This window comes from Falco naumanni, chromosome 2 (assembly GCF_017639655.2).
Source record: "Falco naumanni isolate bFalNau1 chromosome 2, bFalNau1.pat, whole genome shotgun sequence".
NCBI classification, from domain to species: domain Eukaryota; kingdom Metazoa; phylum Chordata; class Aves; order Falconiformes; family Falconidae; genus Falco; species Falco naumanni.
In genome coordinates, this window is record NC_054055.1 from 31,671,565 (window position 1) to 31,695,895 (window position 24,331).

A 24,331-nucleotide genomic window follows, 5' to 3' on the forward strand; every position below is an offset into this window, starting at 1 on the left:
ATTCTTTGCAGTTTTTTGTTCTTGTCTAGCCACTTTCTCTCCTTAAGTGCTGCTTTATCTTGCGCTTCAGTGGCCATATGTATTTCATTATAAGGCAAAACTGAATCATGGATCCAAATAAGAAGTGTTGCAAGAGTATTCCTACAATTTTTATAGATGTCAGGTGGTAAGGGAAGTCTGCTTTGGCTCCGTCCTATCTGGTTCCATTCCCTCCAGGAGAATCCAGAGAGACTAACTTCTCTGGCTTTCACTATTGCTGGTTTCTACAAAATTGAATATAATTGGATATATCCAATTATATTGGATATCTCCTCTCTGAGATAAATATAGATATATAAGTATCTTCTCTGCTATTGGATGTAATGCTGCAGTGCCACTAATATTAAGTAATGTAAGATTTGGCATAGCAGAGAGGATCACTTAATTTTTGGCCATTTTCACCTTGCCCTTTCAACAGCTCTTCTCTGTCTGGATTGTTTTTGTCTTGGAGCAACTGCTGCAGCCACTGGGGATCACAGGATTCCAGGCGTACATTATGAGTGTTGGAAAGACAGGGGAGAATGGGATGACTTTATAAAGAATTAGCCTAATTAAGACAATGTCCAAGGGTCAAAAGTGTTGCAGACAGAGGCAGATGGACTGGCCTGCTCTGACATGATTCTCCTATTGAATTCCCCATGTCTCCAAACCAGCTGGATTGAAAAGAGTAGGAAAGCAGAATATTTTGTGTTTCTCAGCAGTGATTTATTTGTAGAGGTGAAACCAGGGAATTTCCCTCTGTGTGAAACTATCTGCTCCTTGGCTTCAGACATTCGATAAGTTCTCCACCAAGGAATGTTTGCCCTCTCGAGACAGATCAATGAGCACATACAGATTATGAGTAACCTTTAGCTTGCCCTGTGCATAGTGACCCGCTGTAGATTCAGTGCCTTGATTACTGCTCATTAGTGCAGCAGTATCCCCTCCTCCATTAATTTCACACATCAATTTGTCTCCTGTGGCCAAGGCAGAAAGCGGTGAGGGAGGAAGAGGACTTCTAATTCAAGATGTATTGTCAAACCCTGTGGCTGAATAGAACATACTTTCAAAAGACCTTCTGAAAAGCTACTTGCACAGGGAAGCATTCAAAGATAAAACACAATTGTGCAGATAGATACCTGTATACAGGAGAAAATTAGGACAAAGCGAAGGATCTTCTTGTGACTAAAGCAGAGATGTGATGCAGCCATTTTGTCAGTAGTAATTCATTCTTCATGGTGAAATATTGGCTGCAGTTTTAAATTGAATCCTGATTTTCAAAAATGCAGTCACACTGGCTTTGATTGCATTTGAATAATGAAAAGCTTTAGCTTTGTAAGTTTAGGCTGTGGGGCGATGTGCTTGGTGCTAGCTTGACAACTTCAAATTTGGAGGCTGTGGGAGCAATAATACACACTGCAAAATGTCTCAGAGTAAGTGGCTTGCTTTTTTTTGTGTTTGAATGTTGCTATTTAAGATAACCAGGGACGTGCTCGACAGAATAAGGGGGGGATGCACATCTACATTTAGACAAAGAAAGGTGGAAATGGAGTGGGGGGATCATCAGTGGTCTTCAGAGCCACCCAACAGAAGAAGCCTTCTTGAAGAAACAGCAAGTACGAGGTGGTGGGACTGTAGAGAGTTCAAGAAAAGAGACCAACTTGTTTTGTTTTCAATTTCATTTCTGCTTTAAATAGAGCTTATAGTAAATGGTCATTTGGTCATGTTTTTCCAGTTGAAGATATATTTTGCTTCTTTAACAGGGCAAGAAGGACGTTTCCCAGATATTTAACAACATCTTGAGAAGACAAATTGGTACACGCAGCCCTACTGTGGAATACATTAGTGCCCATCCACATATCCTATTCATGCTTCTAAAAGGGTGGGTGCTTTAATCTGATTTTTATTAAAGAATGTTACCTGGCACATGCTGGCATTGTAGTTGATCTCTTCTCACTCTTAGTTTCAAAAACAACAACAAAAAAGGATTTTCAGATTGTGTTCCAGGTTAATTATTCTGTTTCTTTCATATTGACTTTCCACTTAACTCTATACTGGATTATTTTATTTGGCCATTATTTCTTCTTCAAACCCGGCGTTAGAATAACTATGTGCTGATTGTTTTTGACTGCTCCCCACATGATGTGTACTTCAGTTCTTGCCCTAAACTCTTGGGTGGCATTGTTGATGACTGCCGAGTTTCATTTAGACCTTTTTGCATTGCAGGAGTGTCTTATAGTGGTGTCTGTAAATAACTGGAGTCAAACTGCCCCCCTATGCAGTAGAACAGAGAAGCAAAAAAGCATAAAAGAATAGTTGTGTCTGTGGGACAGACTTCTTCAATGCTTGTAGCCACATGTGAACTTCAACTTTAAATTAATTCTGTAATGAACTCCACAAGTTCCAGCATTGTTTTGGGGGTCTTTTAACCTTTGAAGGAGTCAGTGCTCAGCTGTAACCCCATGGTTTCCAAGGTAAGTTGGCCAAGGAGGGGGAGTAGACTACTGTGTGGAGTGGACATCAACTACAGTCGCATTCAAGTGTGCACAAGTGTTGGCCTAAAACACTTGAGGTTTCTGTCCCCTTTACTTTTGACTTAAAGCACCTTCCATTCAGTGAAAAGCTTTGCTTTTCCAGCCCTTGAAGTCTACAGTTGTCTGCTCAGTTTTCTTCTGGCTTTAGGATTTTGTTTACTTTTCCCCTTGTCGTGGTTTAACCCCAGCCAGCAACCCAGCACCACGCAGCCACTTGCTCACTGCCCCCCACCCAGAGAGGTGGGGAGGAGGATCGGAAAGGAATGTAAAATTTGAGGGCTGAGATAAGAACAAATTAATAATTTAAACAGAATAAAGATATAAGAACAACAGTAATAAGGATGGAAAGGTGGGGGAAAAGTGTAAAATCCAAAGGAAAAGGGAAAAAAACCCCAAGTGATGCACAGTACAGCTGCTCACCCTCTGCTGACCGATGCCCAGCCAGTCCCTGAGCAATGATCCCCCCCAGCCAACCCTCCAAGTTTCTGTACCAGGCATGACGTCCCATGATATGGAAGACCTCTTTGGCTGGTTCAGGCCAGATGACCTGGCTGTGTCCCCTCCCAGTCTCTTGTGCCCCTCCAGCATTCTGGTGGGCAGGGCCCAAGAAACCGAAAAGTCCTTGACTTAGTATAAAAATTACCCAGCAACGACTAAAACCATCAGTGCGGTTATCAACATTGTTCTCACAGCATAGCTAAAACACAGCACTGTACTAGCTACTAAGAAGAAAATTAACTCGGTCCCAGCTGAAACCCGGACACCCCTAAGGGAAAGGAGAATATTTGTGATTGGGATTAAATAACTGATGTAGAAGTAAGTGCATGTATTAGCCAGTTGGTATGAAACAAGTGGACTCTCATAGTAGTTTTATGGTCACACTAGTAACAGCCATTCAAAAACATGATGTGAGCCTTTTAAACTAAAGACTCGTAAGAGAATGAAATGTTTTTTCAGTGTCTGTTTTGCTCTTGAGGTTGAAGAGCTGCATTTTTACCATTTGCTCCACAGCCAGAGTTAGGAAAGTGCTTAAGCATCACCTAAGGTTTGTGCATGACAAGGCTGCAGCCCCAAGGGTAAAATTCCCTTCAGTCAGCGTCCCCCTTCTCCCAGGGGCAGACCCCTGCCAAGAGAGGGATGGCCATGTGAGTCCTCGAAAATAGTTATTTCCTTCAAAACTGGCCTCATTCCAACACAGCTGGGTAGGGGAAAAAGTGATCAAGAGAACTAGTCAGTCCCAGGGATTTCAAGAACTGTGAGCTTGTGGTTGAACGTGGTGGCAAGGCTCTTGGCTGCTGCGATAGATGTGGACCTGCCGCCTTCCTTGCGGGCAGGGCAGTGGGGAGCCTGCGCAGGTGGATGGGCTGAGCTAGGTCTTGCTCTCGCAAGTTTAGTGATTTGTTGTGGTTTAGGTTTAATTTTGAAACTCTTGACTTGTTTAGTGTTACTAAACACCAGCTTCCTCAGAAAGGAAATCAGTAAGTTAGTTAAATGGACTTTGGTTTCATTTGTTCATTAAAATTCACCATTTATATAAACCACAAACCAGCAGTTTCAGGATAGTGATGATAGTTCTCTCAGTCATTACGTTGTACAACTGTTTTCAATTTCATACGTAGATACAATATTTTTCTTCCCTTTTCTCTGTCTTTGCTTTTTTGATTTTTCACTCATTTTGTTTTTGCACATTGTGCATGTTATCGCTACCATATGTCTAGGCTTTATTTAAAGCTAAAAATTATTTTTGGATCATGTCCCAGGTATTCTTTGGCATCTGTAATAACCAAGAATATTAAGACAACAGTAAAGATTTTATTTTTTGCATATGTACTGCTGACAGACATTTTACTATAGGTGACCTGAGCCAATGGATGTATTTAAATGTGTTTTTTTGGAGATTCCTGCTGCGTGTGGCAGCGTGTCCATGTAAGTTTGGTCCTCAGGCTCCCTGTTCTTGATTTCTTGATTTCTTGGCTATCTCTCCACAGCACTGCACTGTATCAGAATTGCCATTTCTGGAGTTTTTTGTTAGAAAGCGCTGTTGAATTCATCAGCAGGTAGTCCAGAAGACAGCCCTGTTGGTTTCTGAGCAGCTGCTGCAGAACAGCATAATGATGTCAAATGCAATGCTGCCTTACCTGCCTGTGTCCTGCTGCTGACATTGTCTAAAAATGATACTTAAAATATGTGCCTACAGCAAAGGGAGGCACCTTTACTGAATACGTTACTGAAGCCCTGAATATTGCTTGCAGCGTGCAGCACTTGTCTGCAGTCAGCTGTGAGACTGTGGAATGTGTGCTTCATGTTAGACACCACCACTTCAAAACATGATTTAAGGACACATTTTCATAGTTATTTAATGCTAAATTAAATACGTGAAATCAAAATCTGCTTAAAGGAAAATGGATTTGGCTGGCTTGTACCATTCCGTGTTTGTTTTACGACATTATCTGGAGGGAAAATGAAAAAAAAAAAATAAATAATCATCTGCCATGTATAAAAAGAAAGAGTCCAGGACTATTGTGAAGGCTTGTCATTGTTTCACTTGTATTGGATGCAAGATTTCCTCTGCCCCCTGACAGTCAGTTCCCAACAGCATCAACAAAAGGTTGCTTTTTCGTTGCATAACGTGAGCTCTCTTGAGTGGGAAGGATCCTGAATCAGGGCTCCCGCCCAGTGTTTCCTGCCTAATACTCCAGCGGCACTGCCAGCTTGAGATAACTGTTCTTAGCTTCTAGGCTTCGTTTTGCTTGTTGGCTACTTCCTTCCAGCTTCTCAGCTTCAGAAAAACATACAGCACATACTTCACTACTACTTTTTTTTTTTCTTTTTTTTTTTTGGTAGGTTAATTGACCTTTGTGGTGCCTGAGGACTTGCTTTAATAGGATCTTATTTTGTGTGTGTGTGCAGGCTTTGTGTATGTGCGGGATTTCAGATGAATGCAATGTTTGGTATATATAGAGTGCTGGATATATTTGGGCCAATTTTTTTCTTTGGTGTCAGCATATTGCCTTAGTCCAGAAATAACTCTGGTTCTTTATAATTTAAATTCTTTTCCCTCTAGTACAGTGACTGTAGGGGACTTGAAGTTTGTGCCACTTGTTTCTCACAAGTGACAAATTTCTAAGGTCTTTTGTGAGTTTATATCATGCCACGTGCTGTCTCTGATGTACTTGGTCACTGCCCTGACCTGTTTTGTAATGACCTCCTCATATCGCAGTGCAGTTAAAGCTTTAATGGTATGTTGGCTGAAGTTGCAGAATTCCTTTTGAGTTTATCCTTGGATAAACTCAAGCTATGGAAGTTAGTGTAAAATCAGATCAGAATATAACTGTTTGCCAAGACTGTGTCTCCCAGGCTCGATGCCTTCCTAGTGTCCTGCCTGCTCTCCTTGTACCATCTTCTGCACTAGCCATGCAAGTATGATTCATTTTGCACTGAGATGCATCCCTGCCCTCAGTCTTCCCTCTTTCAGCCTTCACAATAAGCGTTTTGAAATATGTCAAGTCCATTATTTCATATTCTGGTTGCCCCCAGTAGTCAGTACGTGGGGGTTTCTTTAGGCTGTAAGCTTATCTAACAGAGAAGAACTCAGTATTTTTTTTTTCTGCTGCGGGAATACGTCAGCGTAGAGCACTAATTGCTCATTAGAAGCGATTTTGAAAGACATTTCTGTCATTCCTGCCTGGTGGCTTTGCATTTAAGTGTGGGTGCAGAGAACATGCCGGTTATGACTGGGCAGCCTGTAAACTTCTTCCAGGCATATTCTAGGAGCCAGAACCAGCTTCCCTCACTGATGTGACCAGCCAGAGGTCCATAACCCACTTCCAAATAATGGAGCATTTGACTAAGAATGATTCTGTTGATACTAATGTTTTAAAAAGTTATTGTGCTGGAAACAATGTAATTTGCTTTTATTCCAACCAAAATACTCCTCAGCCAGCTAACTATTAAATATTTTCCTGGCTGCACTCCTATGAGCAATTCCGCCTCTTTTCCCCTGAAAATTAGTATTCCTGTTAATGGAGTTTAGGAGAGGTATGCCTCAGCGGGAAACATCAGTGAATTTCAGTTGTCTCAAGACTTATAAATTCACGCTTGCAAATGTTTCCCAAAAGGAAACAAATAGAGGCTTGAGTGCCTGCATTTCCTTGAGGGTGGGAAGTTTCATTTGCCTGTTTGGAACTGTAATTCATTTTTCATTAAGCCAACTATTGTTGACATCAGGTTGAAGTATGTGGCTCTGGTATGCTCACAAAACACTACCATTCTTTTAAATTGCAAGCTGGTGATAAAATTGAGGGCCCACTCACAGCACAGATGGCATTTTGTAGTTTTCTTCTTTTTTTTTTTTTTTTCTTCTCTTTTGGCCTAGTGATAGGAATTAATTGTGCAAAGAAAAATGATGCTGATAAGCTCTGGGTGATAATACACATTTCTGATATAGTATAACCGGCTTATTGAAACAGAGCGTGCTTTCTGTTCCCTTGGATTTCGTCACTTCACATGACTGAAAATTGCTGGAAGAAGTTCATTTTAAGTCTTTCCTGACTGTTGGATTTCATCTTTTCTTTTTTTTTTTTTTTTTTTTTTTTCCTCTCTAAATTGTGTTTCTACCAGTTTTGTTTCAGATTAATTTCAGCTTTAAAGAAATCAAGACTTTATAGAAACAGAAAACGATCTGAATTGCCTCCCTTTTTCCCCCCTCTTCGAGATCGAGAAGTGTGCTGGCTTCTGGCTATTGCAATGCATGTGCCATCACAGGATTGTAACTTGAGGAATGAATATTTGTCTCCTGATCAAAGTTGTGGCCTCTGCAGAGGAGGGATTGTGCAGAATTCCTCCTAAACTGCCAAAAAGATCTTCAGAGCTACAGAAAGCTTAATCCTGTGTAGGCTGCCTGGATAGACTTTTTCTACCATCCTCATTAGACATTAATATTCTAGAGTGACTTTCTCTAGAAGAGGAGTGGGAGGTGATGGATGGTCATGAGGTGTTAATATTTTTCTTGGATAAACTGAGGAGCTCAATTAAATCTGAAAAGGGAGATTGTTATATTGTATGGGCTTTGCTTTCTCCTAAATCTAAATGGGTAAAGGAGCTCTGTTAAACGTCAAGCCCTCCCCACAGTCTTTCCGCGGAGATGAGTGTAATGCACACTTAGACTGAGTGTTTTGGCTTGGGAAGACAGAGGATTGCAGTGGAAAATGCTGGCAGCCTTATTTGTGTATCTGCACCTTAGCTTTGGGCTGGGATCCTGAAGCTGGGTACAGTGCTGTGGCTAGGAGCTTTCTCCGTGTGTTATGTCCCCTCTAGCACACACATTCCCCATGTTAAAAAGTTCCCCGTTGCTAGAAAAGTGCCAGTTTATCTTTGTTCTTCTATGTTGTGATCTTTTCTGTTTCTTTTCATTCTTCAGATATGAAACCCCAAATATTGCCTTACGCTGTGGAATTATGCTGAGAGAGTGTATCCGGCATGAACCCTTGGCCAAAATCATACTTTTTTCAGAACAGTTCAGAGACTTTTTTAAATATGTGGAAATGTCAACATTTGATATAGCTTCTGATGCCTTTGCTACATTCAAGGTAAATTATTTATATAAAGTGCATCATAGTGTTGTGTCAAAAATGGTCCTTTATCAGTAGTCATCACTAAATGTTGTGTTGCCTTTGAACTAAGTGGCTTTTTTATTGTTCAGTAAAGGACATAATTAATCCTTGGTCTGATTGTAACAGGATTTACAACAGCGGTCAAGTCTGCAAAGAATCTTTAATTCAATACAGATTTACATTTCAGTAATGTTCTTCATCTTGATAACCCAAGGTCTTTTATGCAACCATTTAAAACTCAAATTAATCACATGTTACATACAGTTCTTGTAAAATGCATACCCTTTTTCTCTCCCTGTTTTCCCCTGCAGAAAAACCACTACCCATCATGACCGCAACCAGAATAGAAGCAATCGTTTAAAACTCACTTTTGAAATCCTTGTAATTTTTGCTGTCCCTTCTGAATTCAGCAGTCAGATTTAGATTAATGTCATGCTCGCTGCTTATTTTACAATTTATTCATATGCTTACTTTTGTGACTCATGGTTCAGTGTAAGGACCACAATGCTACAAGCTAAGTAGGTGGAAGCACTGCGTAGACTCTGTACAGAGTCTGTGTTGTATTAAAAATGAAGTTGGGTGAAGCCTGCCAGATTTCTTGGAGTTTGTATGCGACCATTCTCTTTACCACAAGGTGCTAGTATAGTCTTTGAGCAGAATTTGGTGCCTATGAGCTTAATGTACAGGGAAGGTAATTAATTTCTGAGAAATAATTTAAGAAAGCTGGGAAAAATTCCTTTCAGGTAAAGACTCTTCTAAATATAAACATAACTCCTTTTTTTTCTCTTTTTTTCCTCTCATTGTTTCTTGCTGTCATAGAAAGGCATTGTTTATTCTTTTGTCTCAAAGCTAATTAGAAACATTTAGATAGACCATAGGAATAGCTGTAAGGAATGTTAAGAATTCATCTCAGCGATTCAACACATACTGAAACCTGGCCTGGTTTTACTAACCTACTGAATGGGGTAAAGATTTGCACATTGGAGCAGTGTTGCATTCTTCAGTACTGAGTTGAGCAGGATTACCAATTCAAACTACCCATTAATCAATAGCAGCATCTTTCAATTGTTTTAAGTTGTGCTGTCATGGTGTTCATTCGGTAAATGTTATGAAAGTGGAAGTAGTACAGAAACACAGACAAGTACAGTGTGGGACTGTATAAAAATGCAACATAACAGATATTTAAATCTTCTGTCTCTGGCATTTTACCCTGTGCTCAGAAGAGTATTTGTCTCTGGTCAGAAAAAGTGCTCCTGGACTCTGTTCCTACTTTGACAGAATAGATTAGCATCTTTTCCCCAGGTCCTGCTTTGAGCATGACAGCAGAATGTGTTGTTGGTGATAGTCAGTCTTCACCCCAAACAGGAGGCAGGATGGGGACAAGGGTCAGTTAAGCTGTGGCAAGGACCACAGACTGCTGCAGCTCTCCCCCAAAGAAAAGAGATTGATGTTGTTTGTGGATCTACATCTGTGGAACTTAACTTCTGTCCCCTGTGAACCAAGTATATTTTTAGCAGGATTTAAAAATAGAATTCTACATCCTTACATGCACTGGAAAGAAAGGGGTATGAGGAGTTCATCCTCAGACATAGGTCAGAATTCACCTTTTAAAATGCAGGGGGAAAGTCCATAAACTGCATTTTTATTTTTATTTTTTAAATTGCCTCTTAGCATGGTCAGTTCTCAAAATAAACCAGCAGCTCATCTCATCTCCTATTATTTCTGTTACTCTGAATAGCTGGCATAGAAAGTAGTGACGTGGAAGCAATTGAATCATGAAATATGGAGCTACCTGATTTCTAATACTGTAAAAATAGTGCTATGATTACTTGCTGGCTGGATTACTGAACTCACGTTTTCAGTTCTGTTGCCCCCATGTTGGGTTTGTAGCGTTGCCACCAGGGTGTCTGGTTCAGAGCTGAAAGCCTTGAACAGTCTATGCACCACAGGAGGGCTTAATTAAATGTGCATTAAAGTCTGAGGATATTTATAGTACAGAAGTATTGGAATTTTTGATGATCTGGAGATGTACTACTTAATTAAATTCAGCCAGGTGCACTGAAGAGAGGAAACAGGGCTGTTAAAAATGCAGAGGAAAATGGCTTGTATTTGGAGATATAGTTGGCTGTGGAGGGTACAGGCAGCAGATGGAAAGAGTCCTGATAATATTGCTGCTCCGTGCTCTCTTGTGATTTTCTGTGAAAAACTCATTTTGGATTATATTCCATTTGTGCCCCCTATTGAAAAATGTTGTACTTGCCTCCTAAGTGCCCTGCGTAAAAGCTTGTGAATCGTGTTTGTTGCACTCAGCCTTTTAAACTGCTATCATTGCAATCCTGCTAAATAAAGGAATGTATTAAAAATATGTACTGGATTTTACGGCGCTCTGCTTTCCTCTTATAACTGATGGTAAAAATAAGTTAAAGGATTAGTATCTAAAGGATTTCTTTTCTTTGTGATGCTGTAGAGGATGTGTCTGTGCATCTGGTTCAGCTACTCATCAGCTTCAGTCTCTGACTGGGTAGGAAAACCAAGGAAAAGATAATGAAAAAGATAGCAGAATCTGATTCACCAAAAAAATACCAACATGAATGGACTTCATCAGGCTTTTATTGTGATCAATGTTATGTTTCAAAAGAGGCAGTAAGATAAAAATTAAACTTAAATGCCTCAAACTGCCCACTTCATTTCATAGCTATTCATCTAGTAAAGAGACTTGATTTTTTCTGGAACTGAACATTTGCATTTCTGTCGCTGAGTTCTAGCATGCCCATTCGATGAGAGAGGTTGCTTTAATTTAACTTTGAATTAGTTGGCCTTTTAGCATAGGAGGCATCCCAGCTGGCATTCTAGAAGGTCTGCTACTGCTTGTGTCCCTGAGCCCACCTTGGGCAGAAAAAGAGCTGAGAAGGGATTCATCCCTCCTACCTGAGACCCCTTCCTGGGGAGGGAGTGGCTGTGGAGGGAGCCTGGATGGCTAGCTTAGATTGGTGCCTAACTGTCAAGCTTTAAATAAATAAATGTATATATACAGTGGTTGAATTTGAGTCTTCCATGTTGTATTCTTGGAGATGAGCCATAGCAGTTGATCGAGCTTAGCATCATTTCCAGCTGTGGGGTAGCAGGTAAACCACATTTGGCTTTGTGACCATAGTTGATTCCTCCATAAAGGGTTAATTTCCTTTCTTCCTTTCCCCTACCCCAGTTTATTGTAAGTACTGTGCACTATGACCACTAACCATGAAAAAAAAGTGGGAGGGAAAAGGAATATAAGGAGTATTAGAATAGTTTTGTATCGATTCTGTTAGCATTAACTGAGTTCTCCTTAAAATCCTACTAAACACACAATGCAGTATTGTTTTTAAATGCTTTCTATCTATAGAAATAATGTTGTAAATACCTTCTAAAAGATGGCCTGGTCAAAAAAATACTCAAATGCATTTGAGAATCATGGGACAATCAAATAAGCACACTTTCTCAGGTAACCTTTTTCTCTTCTTCTCCAGGACCTGTTAACACGACACAAATTGTTGGTAGCAGAATTTCTGGAACAAAATTATGATGTGGTAAGTATAAACGCTAGAAGTTTGTTTTTTTTTTTAATTTGTTTGTGCTTAGCTGGGAAAAGTGCACTTTCGATAGCAGAGGATTTCATCCTCCGCATAAAATGATCACACAGGACTGCACAACTAGGCATTGCTTTTACTAAAGTAGAATCCCCACAAGGCATTTGAAGTACAGGTACCCCCGCTGCACACTCCTGGGGATACGTGCCAAGGTGTCAGGAGAACTCCTAGTTTAAAAGCAAGTTCTGTTCCTCTCTGTGTGCATTGTATCTCGTATGTGAGTGGAACTGCAGACTTTGTATGTAAATAGATTGTGGGGAAGCAGAGTGCACATTGTTTAAACAGTTTTATGGTATTCCAGCACTGATAGACCTGAAATGGCCCATGTATAATACTTTGGGACAGAGGGGAAGAGTTACTAGATGAAATTTTAGCATTACAGGAAATCTCATGTACCTGACTGGGGGACTGAGGTGTGAGTATACCTCTTACCACGCTAAGGCAATTAGATCCTTGGTTAGCTGCCATTTTTCACTTTGATTTTTTGGCTCAGTTTTGAACCAAATGTGGGTCAAAAAAATCCATTGGAATCAACTGAAATTGGACTGATAGGGATCATGGAATTAGACTACGGGTTATGTTCTCATGTCACCTGAGGTATTCTTTATTTCATTGCCAAAGTAAAAAGGCCAAAGACTATTTCTTTTATTGTAGTTACCAAGACGGTTAAATAAAGACCAGGCTTATTATTGCTGGGTCACAAATGCAGCTTAACTGGAGCAAAATTAGTGTCTCTGCTAATCTTTTCTTTTAATACTGAAGTACTGCACAGGAACAGTCCTCATGCTACATTTATTTAATATTTAAATTTTTGAAGTATAAATTCTGGAAGTAAGCATTTTATTAGGTGATTCATGGATAGCAGTGTTGGGGTTTTTTGCTAGTTTGGTAGATGGTCTGCACATAGCCTTCTTGCTCAGTCTCCTTTAACTACAAGGTTCCCTTGGCCCGATCCTGCAAAAGCCTGGGCAAACAACTTTAACAAGCGAGGGTGCTGAAGGCAGGTGAGGTGGCACCTCACAAAAGGAGCTTTTGATATATGCCAGGATGGGGTGCACCGTCACCAGTTTGGGGTATTGCATGAAATTGCACAGCGAGTCATGACCGTGAGATACGAGTGAGTCGACGTCACGTGCTGGACCCACGTGTCCTGGCGGCAGATCCACCCTCCCGTAAGAGAAGGCTGCACAGGCACTGGCTTACTTCTGTCCTAGTTGGCTCGCACCAGCTCCTGCTATGTCCCGTCCATATGTGGTATTCCCCTCTGCAGTCTTTTGAAGAGGAGTCTTCCTGGGCATTAATTCACTGCATGGTAACCAGCCAAGGAAAACGGGCCGTGAGCTGGGCCTGGCATTGCAGTGAAGGGTTACGGGGTGGCACTGCTGCGGCCTCTGCTGCTCCTCTGGGGTGGTAAGGACCAGGACTTAGAAGGATGGACATGAATTGGATGCATTTTTGTTTTCTTGTTGCTCTAGATCTTTGAGGATTATGAAAAGCTCCTTCATTCTGAGAATTATGTAACAAAGAGACAGTCTCTGAAGGTAAAGTCTCTCGGCACTTCTCTTCTACATTTGAACTCCACATTGTGCAGAATATCAAGATGCATGTGTGGCAATGAAGCAGACACGTACTTTCTAACAAAAAAGAAATAAGTGCTTGGGATGCTCTTCTTACAACGCACAAGAGCTCACTGTGTCTTTTCTTTCCTGGATCTCTGGTGAAGCACTGGGCTGTCTCTATGAAACAAACACTATCGTTTTCCTCTGACCGCAAATCTGTACTTTGGTTCAGAACGTAGATTAAAATGAACTTGAGAGTAATGTGATAGTCTCGGTTTGTCTGGTGCTGCTTGCCACTACAGCACCAAGTCTGACATGACCTGTAGATGGGACTGGATAGGGGTGTTAATGTGGCATCCAAATAAAATGAAGGTGTCCTTGTGGGACAGAAGAACTGCACTTGCTTCTGTCCTAAATGACTCACGCCAGCTCCTATTACACCCAGCCCATATGTGGGATCCCTCTCTGTATTATTTAGAAGATGAGCATTACTGGGCGTAAAGTAACTGACCACATGATAACAAGTCTAGTTACCTTTTTTTTAAAGGTAGTGACACTGAAACCTCTTAGGCAAGCATTAAATTATGTTGCTGCTTTCTTTGCATTCAAAAATCTTGTGGTAAACTGAAAAAACTGGGTTTGTTTGTTATTGTGCCTGTAGCTGCTGGGTGAATTGATTCTGGACCGACACAACTTTGCCATCATGACAAAATACATAAGCAAACCAGAAAATCTGAAGCTGATGATGAACTTGCTGCGAGATAAAAGCCCCAACATTCAGTTTGAAGCATTCCACGTGTTCAAGGTGAGCTAGTATGAACTGTAGAGGTGGCAAACTCTCTCTTCTTCTCATAAAAATGTCTTTCAAGGTGGGCAAGAAAAAGCCCAGAAAATTAAGGCCAAGGTTGGGGTTTACTACAGTCACTTCCAGCATTAGAGGATGTCTTAATTGAAAACTTTTCTATCAATCAGCCTCTGAATTCTATTTGTCTTCCTTCAGGTGAGATCTAAAGCATCATCATTTTGGCTTGGGCTGAGGGTAGTCAGTCAAGTAGCGATGAGGCAGATGCTACAGGTAACAAAATACACAGCTTCTAGGCAGTATCCAGGGTACCTTCCTCAAACTCTTAGGTCATTTTACCATGTGATTCTGGGTAAAGAGATGAAAAAAAAAAAGTCTTAAAACTCTACATTAAGACTAAAAGTAGATGGTGCTGGCACTGTGCATCAGTGCAAACACAATTTGCTTTTAAAAGCATTAAAAAGGTTTGGTGAATCTGATCTTGAAATAAACTTAATCCGTCCTTTTGCAGTGATCATTAATGCAGTCTTAAACAATTACCAGACCCAGCCAGTGTCCCATTTTTCATGATGACTAATGTTAATAAGTGAAAAGTTTACCATTTTCCTATCAAAAAAGTTCTTTGCTCTGGGACAGAGGGATTGTTATTATGTAAAACTGCGTTTAGTTGGGAATGAACACATTAGTTTCAAACTATGTAAATAGAGTTAATGGTTTTCAGAAGAGGAACATTGAGCCTGTAAGGATATCCTTCCCCAAGATGGTTAAGAAAGATACCAGATCACACCAAAAGGCATGCAACTGGAAAAAAGTTACATCACCCTTTACAAATTCAGGGTGACTTGTTGAGCTTTGTACTTCTGCCATTTCTAATTTGGAAAAAAGCTTTCATATCTTCAGTGTGGAGGCTTAGAGGATGTGTAGTTTCTCCAAAAAGCTTTTTGTTTCAAAAAAACCCCAAACCTTCAAGAAGGATTAAAAAAAAAAAAAAAAATCCCTTCCTGAAATAAGTAGCTTGGTAAGCTGCTCTCTTGCTGACTTCCTCTGTAGTCAGCTGAACCCCTGTAAGTAACTTGTACTCCTCCTCCTTATCAGGAGGCATGTGGCTACAAGATAAGCGAGCAGTCAAGCTCCCAACACTTGCAGCCTTTGAGATGTCTGTGGAGGGAAGGGATCAGAAGACTGGCGCTCTTAGCTGCTCTGAATAAATGCCAGATTTTTGTGTATGAAACACATGAGTTGCTGTTCCTGAATTAATGATAGGTATTGCCCAGGCCTTGGCAACAGCTGATTTCGTTTATTTTAAGGGACATTTGAAAGGATTTGGAATAACTTGAAAGGATTCCAGTGTGCAACCATGTCATGCATTGCTGTCGCTCCCATTCTGCCTTCCCATTCCTCCCTTCCTTTCCTTTTCCAGTACTTTGTGTCCCGTTCCCAGTTAAGAGTGGAGATATTGTAGGCTCAGCCTTGCTTGACCACTTGCAATTGCTACCACGTGGACATAATGTTGAGGCCTTGGGGTGCCCAGCAAAACAGGGTGTGGGGGTAACATTCTGTCTTTTCAGTTCAAAGGGCCAAACTCTGTCCTCAGGTACTAACTTGCATGGGACGCTGTTGTTTTTTTCCAGTGGTACCAGTCAGCAGCATTTAAGAGGTGCCATGGCATTCCTCATGCTACCTCATATGCATAGTGATCGTTTTGGGGAAATTGCAGACCCAGAGCAGAACCTGATCAGCTGGAAATTGCTCATTTATAACCACAGCAGCACACTAGAGTAACTCTAGAGGTGCAGCAGAGCTTCCCCTTTAGGTCCTCACTGAGGATCTGGGTTAGCTGGATGTAGAAGCATTTAGCTTCCCTGTGGGCAGAGACAATTGCATTGTGAGTTAGCTTTGTGGAGTGGGTCAGAGAAGATTGTTTTCCGATTTCACTTCTTAAATTGAATTCTAATTTCTTGAGAAATACCAAAGGAAATCCTTAAATATTTAAGAGAATGGGTGAAAATACTACTGGCTGGTTGTGCCTGGTTCTGCAGCGTCCCTGTCTCCTGTTTCTGGGTTGGTGTCCCTCAGCCTGGTTCTCTTGTCAGCTGTAATAATTCCATGCTAATGTAACTGGGAGAGGAATCTTGCCCGCCGCTTTTAATCTCATAAATTTCAAACTGTGCCTGCATTTTTAAACTATGCTTGCAAAATACCTGTGCAGTCCCGGTTGAAATTACAGTAGACTAACCACAGTGATTTGAAATCAAAGGTCTGCTGAGAAGTGGATACATGGGGCTCTGTCTGAGCTGCCAAAAGATTTGGGTTTAAATTACCTGATTTAGATGTTTCACCAGTTAGACACAGTGGAAATGAAAAAGTGCTTGTTTTGCAAGCATTCAGATTCCAACACTCCCATGCCCCATCTGACCCCCAAAAAAGCCTGTGACTCTTACTTCCCTGCGGCCATTTTTGATTATTGAAGATTCAACACTAGAATCTAGACTAGATAATTAGAATGATAGAGATGAAACACTAGAGATGAAAATGGTAAGCACCTCTAGTGCAAAAATATTTTGCAGGAGCACACCATGGCTGAAAACGACAGTACCCCTTAAAGCTCTGAGAACATTTCACTCATCCAGGATGCTTTGGGTGGGAAATTGAAGACAGAGCACCCACATGGAGTGTTTCCTTCCAGTCTCTATTTGAGGAGTTGCTTGATTTTTTTCTCCTAGCTCCAGCTCCTTCTCTTCTTCTTGCCTGAGCGAAATGGAGCTTCTGCCTTGTGGCACCATCCTAAAGTCCTGTGGCTGCTTTGTAAAACTGGATGTCCCAGACAATGTGTGCATGAGAGTTAGCCAGTATTTAATCATTAGGAAAAGCTGACACAGGTCAGCGCTTTCCTCCTCCTCCTCCATAAATAATCCAACAGGGTCACCTAGATTTGTAGGTTCGCAGGTTGCTGGTTCTTCTCTGTGTGGATTTCAGTGGAGGTGTCTCAGTCCTGGGCATGCACACTTTGAGGACCAAATAGTGGGAAGGGGTCTCCAGCTCCTGTGACAGATTTGTGACACTTAGTAGCGGAGCTTGCTTTGAGTTCTCCTGTGGGGGAGACCAAATCTTTCAGATGTATGTGAACACGGTGCAGGTATTCCTTTGACCTTACACATTTACGTGTTATTGGCTAATAACAAGCTCTTTTGGTTTCCATATAAAAAATCAGATTTTTTTTTTTGAGGAAAACACCCTGAATAGGTTAAATTTGGATTACGCAACTTTCTTGTTCTTAAGCAGAAATTTAGCAAGATACATTTTACTGTTTAAATCTAAAAATAGAATGAGTACACTGTGTTTGTGACCTTAGTTTCATTTTTCCATTCTCTTTCATGCACATTACAGAACTACCTCCTGCAGCTTGCTCTGCAAATGGTCTCATGTAATTTGACTGTACTGACAGTTTCCTCTTGGTACAAAGCTGAAACCGCATTTGTGGGGATGCATCCTCTCTGTCTGGAGATTTTAAAGGGCAAGTCTCCACTTGCCCTTTAAATTTTAACTTTTAACTTTTTTATTTTAGTAATTCCAAAATTAATTATTTAGTTAATCAATCTAATGAATTAAAATAATAAAATTTAATAATTCTTAATGTATAAATTATAAAATAAATTAACAATAAATAAATAGCTTTTTAATTAATTAAATTACTTTAGATTTTAAAGCTGGAGAGTTTAAAGGCCAAGAAGTGTTATGCAAAGCATTATGCTATAAGCAACATGGACCTATAAGGCGCTTATGTGTGCAGTTTCCTGACACAGTAAGATTGTGCGTGACACCAGAATAAATCTTAAAATATCCAATACAGAGTATCCAACCTCTGTAATCACTTTTGCTGTGCTGTAGTCCTAGCGGGTGGTGATGCCTGGTTATTTATTGTAAGGAAACAAGGTCAGATTCTCTAATCAAGTGATTTTGGTATTTGTTTGAAGAAATACAGTGTATGACTTTAATGGAGAAGAGAGCAACAGTTACGCTTTGGACAACTTCTGAAGCTTCAGAGTTGATTTTAATTCCAGGCCTTTTTCAAATATCCACAAAATGGAACTGAGCTGAAACAGCTATTTTTAGAGTTGGAATCTTAATATGAGTACTCTCTTTATTTTGGGTCTCTCTCTCTCATCTGTCTGAATTAAGTGCTCTAGAACATGCAACCTTTCATAATAAAACCATACATGAAATAAAGCTCTCTGTGAAGTGTTTTAGCTTCAGTTAAGTTTAATTTTAGTAGAAATGTTCTAGATAGCATTTTGTCGGCTATGACAATACGGAGTTCTGAATGGCTGGGGGGGGGGGGGGTGTCTTTTAAAAGTAAAGTCTCATGGTGGTCCTAATCCTGGGCTTTGTGAAGCTGATTAGTTGATACTGGCAGAACTGATGTTGTTTGCTTAGCCGAAGTATTGAATAACATTTCAGGAATTTTCTGGTCCTTTAACATTCTGTCTTTATGAGTCCCTGTTGACACTGAGCAAGACTGGCAGTCAGGATAATTTTTGTTTGAATGTCAATTTGACGGTTTTGCAAGGGGGAGATTATCATCTATAAATAATTGAGCAGGAAGATAAACAGGATGTGATGTCTTCTATTAAACCAAGTTCTTTAATTATTTGCTATGGTAATATGAGTTGTAGGCCAATACGAAATGTTAGTGTTTACTAGGTTTGCCACTAAAACCTTCCAGTTCTGTTTGATGACCAGATAGCTTTTACAAGAAGAATGATTTAGATTTCTTCATTTTGAGAGTCAGCCTTCACCTATCTTTATAAGGGTGCCTAATATTCATTGAAGGAAGGTGTTCAGCACTTCAAGGTCAGGCCTTCTTTAAAGGATTCCATTTGCATTTTAATCAGATTATTTCTGAAAATTTGGGTCCTGCCAGCGTACGTGATGGTTTTCTTCTGGTCACAAAGGGGGGACTGATCTCCAAAATCAAAAACCTTTAAAAAAGGTCTGTAGTGGTTACTTTGCTCGTCCCTCTCCATAAGCTTACATAATGCTTTTCTCAAAAGAAGCTTGTTCTGATGACTGGGGACTTACCACAGTCTAAATCCTGGAAGTATCCGGCCTCCACCAATGTGATGACATGCTGTAGGCCAGCATATGGGGAGCTGCATCGTGGGGCTGCTCGAGCTGAGAGCATAAACTGCCACAGCCTCAGCCAGAGCCAAACATTTGTACCCACAAGCTTTCAAGATTTGTGTTCCCTAGATAAGGCACAGACTAGAAAGCTGTAAAGTACGTTCATTAGTAATTTACATTCCCAAATCCTTTATTTCCTAGTCTAAGGGGAACCAATCCATCAATAGTAGCATATCGTTGTTTGCAAAGGAGGGGTTATTGCTTTCAGATGCTGCAGGCAGCAGCAGAACAATCAGCTATTGACAGTCCATCGTGTATAGTGAGAGCTGTGAGCTGGCTGTCCGACCCACTGATACATGCGTCCCTGGTAAGATGTTGCAATTCAAGTGCTTGAAACACTGTGCAGGAAAGCTGTTAATTTTAGAGTGGCTGCTCTGAAGGGTTCCTTGGGAGCTGGGGCTGTTGATGCTACTGTTGAGAAGTTTTATGTGGCAAGTAGACATAAAAAAAAATCATTTGAGATTATAGCTCAGGGTAATCAGAGAAAGGTGATGTGGAAGCCTGTGCAAAGACAGTGTTAATAACTGTAGATATTATACTGTCACAGGGACCATGGCCTGGCCATTAGATCAAGGAAAACTTTAAAAAGACTTGGGGCCTGGGAGTGTTCACCCAGCATGGCAGAGGCTGCAGCTCTTTCCCCAGAGCAGAAGGAAAAGTACCTTGAAGCAGGTACTCCTAGGAGCAGCTGGAGGGGGGAGGGATCCAGAGGAGACAAAAGCACAGGCAGGGATTAGGGCTCTTACGGCATCAGGATGCAAGGGTCTGAGTAGATGCTTTGCCTCACCTTTATGGAATAAAAAAATAGTATTACCTCCCTGTCTGGGCAGAAGTACTTAGTGTGGCACTGTTGATGTGTGCTGAGCCCCATTCCTTCCATATATTCCCCACATGTGGCATTTTTCACACCACTTGTAACATCCCCTGATTGGTGAGTGTGAAGCCTAATGGTGGGTCCAGTCTGAATCCTGTCCCAGGCTTTACCAGGTGTTGTTCCTGGGGGCAAGGGGCTGTAACGCAGCCCTCCAGGACTATGTGTGTGTGTGTGTTCCCATCATGTAACACAGTGCCTCCATGCACAGCTGGATGTGGCCCAGGTTTTCATGTGGGCAGATCTCAGCAGGGATAAATGAACCTGCAGAAGAGAGCCTCAGGTCTGGAGCCAGCAGCTCTGGGGCTGGGTGAGTGGTGGTGCTGCCTGTGCTCGGCTGGACAACATGCCATTCTGTACTGTCAGCAGATGTTTGTTTTCGTTCTGGTTTGGACAGGCTTGGAGGGAAACTGGATGTTTTCCAGTTCTGTCCATCCTTAATTTCTTCTCATTGGGTAGAGAATAACTCAAGTTATTTATGTCGTTGCACAAGCACTGGGGTAGTGTTTTGTTGACCAGCCATGGCAACCTCGGTTGGAGCCAGATGTGGGAGCTCCTCCTGGGCTGGCCAGGGTTGTGCTGTGCATCTGCTCCTACTGCCAGCCCCCGGTCCCATCTGCCCCTCCCGACTGACATCCACAGAGCCTACATCGGTTCCTGGGAAGAGCTTGTCACCAATGGCCTTTACAACCAGCCTTAATAAGTTTCCTGTCAGCCAGCACATAGGGTAGAGAAAATGTTAAAGAAACAGCGTTGCAGTGTCAGGGGTCATGTTCAGAGATGGAAAACTCTGCAGCTTTAGGCATCATAGGAGGAAAAACTGGAGCTTGGCTAGTTTTATCTTTAAAAAATACTATTTGAGACCAGTAAGCCCACAGTGCTGGGCTGGCTGTGCCAGATGAGTATCAGTTTCAAGTCACCTCCCTGCGCTGCCACCCTCCTCTGCTTGGCAAAGGCAGCAAAGATGCTGGGCACACCATGGTGCTCCTGCTGCTGGAAATTTCCATACTCCCATGGATGGATTAGGCAGAGGGAAGTGGAGACTCTGACATATTTTTCCAAACCAGAACAAAGCTGGCAAGTCTAATTTTAGGCCTGGTTTAGTATGGAAATGATATCAATACTGACACAAAGCTTTTCCATTCTCCTGATAATTTCTGTGTATTTAAGTCTTGCACATGGAAGAGGCTGAGAATGATAGCTTGCTCTCAACAGCTGGGTTTACAATCAAAGACTTTTATCAACAAAGAACAAAATTAAAGGGGAGTGATACCACACACATAGGCGTAGCTTTGCCTCAATACGCTGTTGAACCAACATGTTTGTAACTCGTCTCTCTCTGCCTTGGGACAAGGTGTGTAGCAGCAGAGTATCAGCCTGCCAGACTGCAGCTGACTTGTCAGAAAATAACTTAAGGGGATGTTGTGACTGACGTTCCTCTCTCAATCTCTCTCTCTCTCTCTCTCTCTCCCTCTCTCTCTCTCTCTCTTCCCCCCCTCCCCGTGTCTGGTTTTCTTTGCATGTTAGGTTTTTGTGGCCAGTCCAAACAAAACACAGCCTATTGTGGAGATCCTGTTGAAAAACCAACCCAAGCTAATTGAGTTTCTGAGCAATTTCCAGAAAGAGAGGACAGATGACGAACAATTCACTGATGAGAAGAACTACCTGATTAAGCAAATCCGAGACTTGAAAAAGCCAACGGCATGAAGAACTCCTCTCATTTTCCACTGTAGGCATTAATATAATTTGTTAAGTTCCTCTGTGTCCCTTAAACGCCACAGTAGTGCTTGAGAAGGCACAGCAAGTGCCTGGTTTTTATTTTTTTTCCTAGATGTCAAGAGTATAGGGGTTTTACATGAAAACTAAAAAACCAAAAATCTAGAATAATATATTATTTTTAATCAAGACTATAATTATTTATGTCAGTTTAGAATCTCTGTAATAGAAGCTGATTTGACAGGTTTTTGTTTGTGCTCAAGAAGAATGAACCTCTTTGCTTAACTTTATCAGCAAATTCAAGCTGTTGGTGAGTGCACAGAGTAGGTTTCTGAGGAGTGTAACGTTCCTTTGCACCTATAATTGTGACTTTGTTCTAGTGCTGCACACACACAAGACTGTGAAAGAGTACTTTTGTCTCTGGAGTTAGCTGCACTTATAGATCAGGTTCTGTAGTCAAAGCAGTGGGAGATGAAAAAGCAGTAAAGGTCACGTTTTTGCTTTATTTTTGTGTTCCTTCATCTTTAAGTTCTCTTTTCCCCTAGATCAGAGGTTTTTTGTTCAGTGCTAGGGAATGGATGAAGACATCAGCCAGATGAGCTGTTTTAGCCTGCCTCCCGTTTTCCCATACGTGTAGCCCTACCTTGGGCTACAGCACAGGCTGTTCCCACCAGCTCCCAAGCAGCCTGATGAGGAACAGCCCCAGGTACGTGATGACCATGTACCCCATAATGGGAAGAAGGTAAAAGCAACTCCGCTCCATCAAGGCCTGTGCTGTATTCCTCGTTGAGTGGTCCTGTACCTACTAAGATCAGCAAGAATTCTGTCCCCAGTTTCAGTGGGAATAATATTAGGTGGTGGCCAGAGCTATGCGGCTGAACTGCGCCAAGCGCTGAGCCCCAGCACCAGTGTGAGAGGAGGGTCCTCAGCATCTTCCCATCCAGATTCAAATCCCAGCTGTGCAAGGCAGGGTTGAGCTGAGTTCAGCAAGGGGGTGCTGAAAAGGCCTCAGCCCAAACTTCTGAGCGGCCTGAGGTCCCCGAGTCTGCAGGTGCTCTCAAAGCTGAGAGCATTTATTGGGTAGCTTAACCAAGTGTGGGAGGGTATGTAGCAGCCCCAGGCACCAAAGGCTACTTGTAGCCTGGTGCTCTCTGTCCTTGTTCATCCCAATGTGAATTCAAGTTCTGCATTGAAGTTGTGGAAGGGGAAATCATTGCACTGTTAATGTTTTAAGTTTAATAAGCTCTGTGGTCCAAACAGTGTTTCCCAGGTGTGTTTGAAAAGTTTTTGGGGTCTTTAGTTTTCCAGCAGGAAATGAAAATGTTACTCTGATGCTTTATTAGGAAGTGGAGTTTGAAAGCAGGGAGTGGAAATTTCTTGAATTTTTCTGGACAGCCTATGTTCTGAGTTTTTCTATTTGTTGTAAGACAGTTATCTAGCTAAAACTCTAGCTAATGCTTCAGATGAAAAGATGACACTGAACTGTAAAAACAGAACAAGACCTTTTCCTTCCTTAAACTGTTGTATATTGGGGTGACTGATACTTTAATTTATGTGCTTTAGAAAAAAGATTAAATGGAACAGATTGTGGACTCATAGGGTGGGGTTTTTTTTCAGATGTCAGATATACACAACAAATGTACATCTTAGTTGCCTGGAATAAAAAAAATAATATTTACAAGTTATTAAAAGCATGATTACTGATGACCCTTTATTTATATCTGTTTTTTCCCTTCTTGCCTTTCTGGATAGCCAGACTCTGTGCAGTGCTAAATTCTTTCTCTCCTTTGCCAATTGGTTTTAGCAGATGGAAAGAGAGAGAGGAGCACTACCGTCACAGCTAACACGCTCTGCAAGCATCGCATCTGCAGCCCTGTCTGGCAGGAGGCCTGGCAACTCAGGTGGCAGTCCAGCTTAGCCTGGCTGCAATCTTCACCCCCCAGCTCCGGGGGCAGGTCTTAGTACCAGTGGTAGCTTGTGGGCTGATAAAGGACCCAGTCGATAAAGTCTCCAGCATCGCAGTCCTCAGAGCTAGTAATGCAAGGCTGATCCTCCCAGATCTGGAGCCTGAAACTGAAGGGTGCTTGGCTGTGCTCTGAGCTCCTGGGGTGGGGCTGGTCTCCAGGGCTGGATTAAGGAAAAGACACATGTCCATTGCCTCAGCCTCTAGAGTCACATGAGAACACTGGGCTTCCCGCCCATGCTCGGAAAAAAGTATCTAATGGTGTATCGCTGGGTAACGCCGTCCTTAACAGTGTGAGTGTAACCCATGTAGAGATGCCCAGCGCATCTGTGAGGGTGGTCAGCGCTGTGAGCTGCTCTTATCTGCGTGGTCTGGGCACAGAAGGGCACTTGAAGACATCAGAACCTGGCTATAATACGAGGAGCAAGGTTACAACAAACACCCCAAAT

General features: G+C 41.7%; 1 protein-coding gene across 6 annotated transcripts in view; it reads left to right on the top strand.

Moving 5' to 3' along the window:
* CAB39L (calcium binding protein 39 like) overlaps positions 1 to 23,604 on the top strand; it is a 67,992-nt gene extending 44,388 nt beyond the window's left edge. For 3 of the 6 annotated variants that reach the window (XM_040583877.1, XM_040583876.1, XM_040583878.1), the window contains 6 exons: positions 1,782 to 1,900; positions 7,972 to 8,140; positions 11,671 to 11,730; positions 13,266 to 13,331; positions 14,011 to 14,154; positions 14,350 to 17,677. In XM_040583877.1, the coding sequence (XP_040439811.1) occupies positions 1,782 to 1,900; positions 7,972 to 8,140; positions 11,671 to 11,730; positions 13,266 to 13,331; positions 14,011 to 14,154; positions 14,350 to 14,532 (741 nt within the window). In that variant the 3' untranslated portion in view covers positions 14,533 to 17,677. Of the gene's footprint in view, positions 1 to 1,781; positions 1,901 to 7,971; positions 8,141 to 11,670; positions 11,731 to 13,265; positions 13,332 to 14,010; positions 14,155 to 14,349; positions 17,678 to 21,730 lie in introns of those variants that run through there. The other 3 variants (XM_040583873.1, XM_040583875.1, XM_040583879.1) reach the window with 2 other exon arrangements.
* The last annotated feature ends 727 nt before the right edge of the window (positions 23,605 to 24,331 follow it).